The sequence below is a fragment of the Tachypleus tridentatus genome, chromosome 12 (genome assembly GCF_004210375.1).
Source record: "Tachypleus tridentatus isolate NWPU-2018 chromosome 12, ASM421037v1, whole genome shotgun sequence".
Taxonomy (NCBI): domain Eukaryota; kingdom Metazoa; phylum Arthropoda; class Merostomata; order Xiphosura; family Limulidae; genus Tachypleus; species Tachypleus tridentatus.
In genome coordinates this window covers 80,117,170-80,126,087 of record NC_134836.1, presented here as the reverse complement: position 1 = coordinate 80,126,087, position 8,918 = coordinate 80,117,170, and the positions used below count along the sequence as shown (strand labels likewise).

The following is an 8,918-nucleotide window of genomic DNA, read 5'->3' as shown; positions in this document are numbered from 1 at the left end:
ACAGGTGCTCCATGTAAAACTAGAGAACATGGAACACCTAGCATTACGTTTTTATAATTACTACCACACTTTAGTTGACACTACACTATGTAACATCTTACTCCTGTATTTTAAGATTGTCATAAGATAGACTGCATGTTTAAGTTATCATGGCAGCACATTTGGAGAAATCAGTCCAAGTTTACTGGTTTCTTTATCCAATAGAAAGGAAGAGAATTACTGCTGTAATATTACTCCACTGCAGTGTCAAGAGATGCCAGAACACCTATCTATGTGGATCCCCATGATCACTTTTTTATGCAGGTCCTCACAGGGGAACTTAACGTGACTTTTTACCTAATATTACAAGTGAAGCTGACCTATAGCCTCAGCAGCCAGGAGAGAAAACTTAATACTTAACTAAATTACACTGTATGCCATGTTCTTACTAGTTTTAAGAGCTTAATTACATACTTGTTTTATTTAAAAACACGCAGAGCCCAGGCATATTGGTATAAAGTGTTTATTCCAAGTAACACCAACAAACAAGTCAAGTAAACAGAACTGAACGTGAAGAGAAGCCACTCAAACATCGTGCAGTATGAAACTGTTTAACCAAGAATGAGTTTAGTGGTATACAGCTCTGAAACAAAACCAGCTGATAAATGTAATAAAATTATCACAAATTGTTTATGACAAGTTAAATACTTAACAAATAGAGCTGCTCAGTTTAGTTTTAGCAGGGGCTAATAAAAATCACAAAATATTAACCATAAAAAAGAACTTATTGCTTACATATTCATTCCATAAGTTTGTTTTATTTGAATACAAAATGTTTGTTTCTGTCATGATTTATCCACAATTCAGCAATAAACCAACAGTGGTCACATGATCAAAGTACCAAAGTAGCATACAGTGGACAACCTTCTCCAAAGAGCAAAGGTAGAAAAGTAACAAAAATTGAAACACCAAAATTTAGTGCACGTCACTCCATATCAGACTACACTGAGGAAGGAACACCTGTACCGAACTCCATTATCCATATGGTTCAGCTCACTCACATACAGCCACTTACTCAGCTGAAAGAAAAAAGTGACCAAAGAATTAAGAAAATACTATTCATAGTTATAAATATTATAAACGTTGAAACAGCTAATATCTACCTGGTAACAAATAATTAAAAACAAGGTCTAATATTAGATGCAACAAAACAATTATAACCAAGTAAGCCTTCACTACGAGTGTGAAAATAATCCATAGCACTGTAATACAAGATCAAAACAACTTTTACCTTGGACTGTGGCATGGTTAATTATCTCGCTGGTAACTGTTGTACTGGTCTCTTGGGTTTTTATGCTTTTTGAACAGTGAGTGAGTTCAACCGATATAAATGAGTTGCCTTCCACAGACAAATTTCTGCCATAAACACAAATGTAGTTGATAACAAGTTATGGTACTTTAAATGTTTTTTGCAAACACAAGAAAAAAAAAAAAATCACTATTAGAGGCCTGTAGACACCATGTTAGTTACATGAAACAAATCAAAAACTACATCTCCCTGGTAGAAAACCACCTTAACAACCCTAAACATCAATACCATGTCAGTAACTTCAGTGTTATGTTAATTAGCATGTCTACTGAAAACAAAATTTCAGTCAGTAATTACTTCTAAAGTATTATTAACATTGTTTTTCAATTGATAGCCACAACAATTAGGTTTTTCTTATTTACAAATCTTCATTCATACTTACACTAGGTGGTCCTTAATGCTGTCCACAGTAATGTCCAGGTCTTTTTTTTCTTCATCACTTAAGGCACCATTATCATTTACACCATCATGTTTCTCCTCCTTACCTTCTATCTTGTCCCTGGTAAATTTATAGTATCACAAAACATTAGTAATGAGTAAACTAAGTCCAGCACAGAACAGTAGCCTTAAGTGTGTTGATATGTAGAAATCCTGAAATATTTTAAGTGTATAGAAAGAAACTTTGTTTTTGTTATACAGACACTAAATTCCTTCATTTGGACACACACACACACACACACACACAAAAAAAAGAGAAGAAGAATACTTTACCTTTGCTACAAGGCAATATGGCAACTTTCTTCCAGTTAAAGACAAATGTTACACCCAAAAACAAAAGTTCTTACTGGTTAATCACATATGGGTCAGACAGTCTCACCCTTGACCAACATTCAGTAGGAACAAGTCTTTTGAACTGAAGGATCACATTACCAACTGTTAAAAAGTTAAACATTGTATTTGGGTTTAGTGACACTGGTTAAAGCAGCTTTTAACAGGATTTTACTTTCAAGTTGTTAAAGTCTTGGGTTAAGTTTATGGCATTCATTAAACCCTGGAGGAGTCAATCAGGTAATAAGGTTAACAGTAACCTTCCCTTTTAACAGTTTGACATTCCTGTCCATATTTGTTTTATTGTATTGTTTTTTGTTGCATGAATAAAGAACCTGTCCTATAAGTGTCAAGATACTTAGTGATTATGGTTCTAGAAACTCCAAACTGTGCTACTCTGTGAACATTATATACAGAGTCTTAACTTCTGTGGAAAAACCCTTCTACTTAGAAAATACCATGCAGCAAAAACACAAGACCTAACTATCTCTGGGCATGTTATATCCACACTCATATCAGCATAGAGGAGGGTTTAAATAATGTCACTAGATTGGAACATCAGCCTTTGAACATTACTTAAAGGTAACCAAGAATAATAGCTCTACAAAGAACAGGAACATCTGTCACCACTTGAACAAAACCTAACTAAAGTATCAACTAGAACAGTGTATCAACTTTCTTGCAGTTTATTCCTGTATTGTAACCATGTCTATGAAGTTTCTTGCCCACCACTTATACTGGTTTCAACTCAGGAAAGTTGGACTTGTTCTTCATAAGTTATGTTTGTCACTAAAGATTCATCCTTTACAAGTACTGGAATAGTTTAACATTGTTCTGCCAAGTGCATCTCTTCTATTCAGTTTTGACAGCAACTGTTACAGATGTAGTACAAACAGTTATATCAGATGTTAAGATTTATGCACACAGTATCTGGAAACTAATAGTTCAGACAGTATACAAATAGTTCTGCCATCATAACCAAGTATCCATCACGAACTGCACATCTTCATAACTTGCCTATTCACCAAATGCTCCAATGTAGATTTAATTATGAATATTCATTAACAGACATCAATAATGTCTTGTTACCAGATCCCAACAACATGAGAAGTTTGTGAAAGAGGCAAGCCAAGTTACAAGTAACTTGTAAGTCAATGTTTCATACAGCTTACAATGTCTATGAAGGACTTGTCATTTGTGCACAAACACCCCTCACTTTTTAAGACAGTTTGTAATGTATACATTACCTTAATAATATATGCACAACTTATTTGGTTACAAGTTTGATAATAATAAAATCTCACAAATATATTTCAAAGAAAATGCTGTCAACATTGTAATTAAATTAAATTTCCCATGTAAATTTTGCCCGATACTGGCCACTGTTAGAAGAAATTAGCCCAACAATAATGACAACTCACTAGTTTAGGGGGTTTTAATGTTCACATTGCAACAGCTTTCTTTAGTCAAGTCTTTCCAATTCCAATTAGTATATTAAAAATACCCATCACTCATTATTTTTCAGTACCAGATTTAATAATATAGGCCACAAGAGTTGTAAGGAACCTAATCTAAATCTGGACACTTGTCAATACACAGACAATTAAAACCAGATTTTACAAACAATGTCCTGTAATCTGCTATATATATAAAAAGGATGAAAAACATACAAAGTAACATTCTTTAAAGACTTCATTCATAATAGCAGACACACTGAAGCATCCATCATTAAAGAGTTAGACTGTAGAACTGACTTGTATTCAACCAATGTTAAACTGGTCAGTACACACTAAGCACAGAAAGTTACCTTTGAAGCTGCATTCTTACTGTACGTTCAACACGTTAAGACACCTAGAAATATAGACATCACACTTAGTCTTTCAAACTCCATGCAACACTAGGGTCATGTTTCCCTAAACCTTCATGGTAACAGTTTTACTGGAGCAGGTGAAGAATACCCTAGAACAATTTTAAAATATGCAACACCATGTTGGCCTAAGTGATTGTGACAACTGCACTCCATGTTGAAATGAAAAGTTACAAACCATAAAAAAATGAAATTATAATAGTGGTTTTGCCTTGTCATACCTAGATTACTATAAATTTAATTTGCCATGTAATTGTTTATGCAGCACAGTACCTGTCATCCAGACCCAGAACTGCATGATTTATTCTAAGACTTAAGCTTGACAATCAGACAATGATTCAAAGTATTCTAAAAACAATGACCAAAAACGTTATTTTAAATCACCATAAACCTTACAAGTGAGATAATGCAAATATATTTAAAAAAACAAGTTGTTTTTAAGGTTTATTACAAATAGAAAACAAACTATGCTGACTTTTCAACAACTGGGCTCAATTCTGTCACATCAACTTCTTGTGGAGTTGTTTCAGTAGTAGGCCTGGCACCTTCTGGCAGTTCAAGTATACATCGTACTTTGGTAACACTTGTGGTAGATAACGTAAACCGAGAAAACTCGCATGGTGAGTGGAGAAAGAAACACTGACCGTTCTTGGTACACATTAAACTTGAAATGCCACTAGAAGAACAAGCACACATTAAAAACTAAATTAATATTTTGCAGTTTTATTTCATACTGTTAAGTAGTGTAGACTATTTGACAAAAGTTTATTGAAAAGACAAAAGAAGGCAACCTTGTCTATTTACAGTTAAGATAAAACAAGCACGAATGGAAAACATGTATGTTAAATGTTACTATTACAAGTTTCTTTAGGCTATTATGGCAAGTTAAAAACTTACCTAATGTTTTCCTTCTTCATACAAGACTGAACCAGCTGTCTACGGAGGTCAGGTACAGTGTAAACACTGATATCACCTTGATTTGTCAAGCAGATGATGCAATATTCCGAGTAGGATGAATCTAGAAGGAATTAACTGTACTTATGGGTTTATTAGGAGAAGTTTTGTCCCTAGATTCTATCTACCACATAGTAGATTACTTTTCTACTGTAATGTATTAAAGTAAAGGCAAACTAATTTCAAGTAAAATCACTTTACTGTTACAACACTTCAAATGTTTATTTAAACTGACAGACACCCACAAGTGTTAGTTTGATGTCCCTTTTAGGATTTGTTTGGAGGAAAAAAAAAATAAAAAAAATTACATGCAAGTCTGACCTGAGGTTGGTATAAACAATTACATCATACCATGTCAAAGCTACTTTTGTTTTTGATTTGAAAGTTAATTAGTACCGTTTGGTTCAGAACTATCATGATTTTCCTCCTAAAAAAAAAGGTACTACAAGTGCCACATGATGTTCATAAATGACACCAATGATTTCATTTAGTACTTGCCAAAATCAAAATTGATTTAAGGGAAACTAAAATTGAGCTCTTAAGAAAAACTAGTATGTACAAGGCTAATTCTAAAATGTATCTTTCCCCTTCCCCAAGTTTGACTTTATAAAAAGAAACAAAGTCACATACTTTAACTTCAAGAAAAAAGTGTCAAATTAAGTGCATAAAATCAGATCCAACAAAAATGGAGTAAATACAATCCCATCACTTGTTTTGATACATTATATTACTGTAATATGTATTACTCTGTAGCCCTATACTCTATTTTAATTATGTTGAATTTGACATGCAAGCCTAAAAATACGAAGTTGTGAGCAACATACTACAAACTTAGTTATAAAACTGTTAAGGATGCATTTAGTTTGTTTCAATGCAACTCACCAGTAACAGAAGTAAATTTGGACATTGCAACTTTTCTCACATGCGATCCCTCATGAGCAGTTACCTTGAACTTTCTATATGGCTTTAGACTTGGAAGGGTAAAGATCTAGAGAAAAAACATTCATCCAGGAAACTTATTAGCAGACATGTATCACCAATACGTGCATTGCAACAGTGTGGGAATATTAAAATATCCATTTGGAACCAAACTGACAGAACAACATAACGTCCTCCAACAACTATGGATACATGTACAAAATACTTAATTGTGGGCTTCACACAAATACTCAGAAATCCAACTATCAGTATCTAATCCAAATTACATCTGGAGACCATTCACATTTACAAAGAAACAGACAAGAGGTCTGAAATAAATGGGAAATGCCCTAAAGCAATAGGGTCATTCAAACTAGGGAGTAATGGGGAATTACCAATAACAGAAGTAATCTTTTAAAAAAAACATTTCCTAAAATAATTTGCAAAACAAGTTCATTGTTCAAGTAATAAAATTACAGAAACCTACCTTAAATTGTTCTTCTGAACATATCAAAACCCTGTGTGTGCCAGTGAAGTCTGGTTGTTTGGCCAGATCTTTTTTGACCTCCAGAGGGTCTGGCAAAGGATACCCATTATGGTCAATGATGTCAATATACACAACTGGTGCCCTATGTTTCAACTGAATCTCTTTCACTGACAAAAATTAAAACGTTTTAATAGAATTACTCTCACTGTCTAGTATTCTTAGATCATGGATTTCTAATTCAACATTTTTACAATGTATGATTACAGTAGATCCTGGTTTGGACGACCCCCGCTGTCGCCGACCACCCGGTGTTTCCGACCATATTTCTGCCAACGGAGGGCTTTCAATGTTATTTTCCCCGTAGTGACCGACCACCCGCTGGACGTGACCAGAGACCGCCCGTGTGTGATCAAAAACCGGTCGTTTGGTCGCTTAAATGCTGGTCTTAACGGTCATTTCATAATACCTCACGTCTGATAATTGACAGTTTTGTCCAATGTACTGATGTAAAATATTGCTAAACAAACAAAACCACCCCCATACGCCAGCTTTTCATTGATAATTGCTGAACAAACATGTCGCATCCAATTGGTAAACCAAATCATACCAAAAATGATCAGTTCGGTTAAGGTATAAATAGGAGGCATATATTTATTAAAAATCAGTTTCAATTTGATTCTTTTGCTCTACACATATTCAAAACGTCTATCTTCATTCTGAAGTCATGGCTGATTGTCGAAAACGCAAAGTGCTTTCACTAGAAGATCGTGTGAAAGTTGTAAAGTTGTTTGAAGGCAGCAAAAGCTGCAGAAAAATTGCAGAATCCATGAACGTTGGAAAGACAAATACAGAGCATGACAAAGAAAAAAATAATGTCACTGTGGCAAAATGGTGCTAACACTGGCCAAAAATATCAGAAAGCACGGAAAACAGTCTATACGGAGCTGAACGAAAGTGTGGGGGACTGGTTTTGTGCCGCACGTGCCAAAAACCACCCTGTTACTGGCATAGCTTTAAAGGAATATGCACTGATGAAAGCCACAGAAATGAATCTGGATTACTTCACTGCCTCCAATGGTAATTATTTAGGCCTATAAATTTCCAGCTTGATAACCGAAAATGTTTTAATATGCATTCACTTTTGTTTTACTTGACTTGAATAAGTTTAAGATACTTTCGCAAATTTTAACGCGTGTTTTGTTTTCTATATTACAGGCTGGCTAGAGGCTTTCCATAAATGCAACAATCTGTCCATGAAAGTGTTGAATGCAGAAGCAGCAGTCGATGACTGGAACAAGCGCCTGGCAGCTATTACTGAGGGCTATGAGTTGAAGGATATCTTCAACGCAGATGAGACAGGGCTGTTCTATAGAGCCCTACCCACCTGTTCACTTGTCAAGAAGGGGGACACTTGCAGTGGGGGCAAAAATTCCAAGGAGCGGCTCACCATTTTACTCGCGTGCAGTGCCTCCGGCGAGAAGCTGACCCCATTAGTGATCGGGAAATCTGCCAAGCCCCGCTGTTTTGGCAGCCTGTCAACATCATCGCTTCCCGTAATATATAAACACAATAAGAAGGCGTGGATGACCAGCACTATCTTCGGGGATTGGCTCACAACTATTAACAATAAAATGAAGCTGCAGAAGAGGAAAATCCTTATGTTTGTGGACAACTGCCCCGCTCACCCCACCATCACCCTGTCAAATGCCAAGCTGCATTTCCTGCCTCCGAACACAACAAAGCTACAGCCATGCGACGCAGGAATCATCTGTGCTTTCAAGGCGCGCATTACAGGAAGTGGCTTGTGAGGCATGTGCTGTTCCAAATGAATGAAACAGACCTTGCAACAGACATCGCACGATCTGTGAACATTCTGGACATGGTGTACTGGTGTAAATAAGCATGGGATTGTGTTACCGCCGAGACAGTGATCAACTGTTTTTGGAAGTGTGGTTTTGTAGCTTTTGCTCCAGCCACAGAAAACACACCACAACTGGAGCTACCCACAGCAGATCCAGACTTTAAGCGTGTCCTGGGTGGTACATCCTGGGAGGATTTCACCGACTGCGACAGTGACGTAGTCAGCACTGTCCAGTTTGGAGACAACTGGCAGAAGGAGCTCGATGAAGCAGCTGCTGGTGAGCACCAGGAGCCAGAGGAGGAGCAACAAGACCAGGAAACTGGAGACGACTTTGTTCCAGACAACAAGGAGATGGCTAGATGCCTAGAGTATCTTCGAAAGTGTGCAGTGGCCCAGAACAATGCAGAACTTTTGAATATTGTTCAGAGTGGACAGAAGTCAGTGACTGTGTTGGCTCAGCAGACCAGAAAAAAAACAGTTGTGCATTCAGGACTTTTTCAAACTGTAAATAAAAGTTAGAGTCTACATGTATTGTAAAATTGTTTTTGTACATATTGCTGTTAGTTTGTTTTGTTTTGGTTTTTTTGCTAAGAAAAAAATATATGAAATAAATGAAAAGCCTTTTTGTTTTCTTTGTTAACTTCAAAATATGTACAAATAAAAAGAACATGCAAAAAATGGGCTCCTGCAATAACAGACCACCTACTGTTTAAGA

General features: G+C 36.0%; 1 protein-coding gene across 6 annotated transcripts in view; it reads right to left on the bottom strand.

The window, feature by feature from the left end:
- Positions 1-486: 486 nt before the first annotated feature.
- LOC143233776 (lethal(2) giant larvae protein homolog 1-like) overlaps positions 487-8,918 on the bottom strand; it is a 36,274-nt gene continuing 27,842 nt past the window's right edge. For all 6 annotated transcript variants that reach the window (XM_076470421.1, XM_076470422.1, XM_076470425.1 and 3 more), the window contains 7 exons: positions 6,343-6,509; positions 5,820-5,925; positions 4,881-5,001; positions 4,459-4,659; positions 1,731-1,847; positions 1,271-1,395; positions 487-1,058 (listed from right to left, as the gene is read on the bottom strand). In XM_076470421.1, coding sequence (XP_076326536.1) covers positions 1,051-1,058; positions 1,271-1,395; positions 1,731-1,847; positions 4,459-4,659; positions 4,881-5,001; positions 5,820-5,925; positions 6,343-6,509 — 845 coding nt within the window. In that variant the 3' untranslated portion in view covers positions 487-1,050. The remainder of the gene's footprint in view (positions 1,059-1,270; positions 1,396-1,730; positions 1,848-4,458; positions 4,660-4,880; positions 5,002-5,819; positions 5,926-6,342; positions 6,510-8,918) is intronic.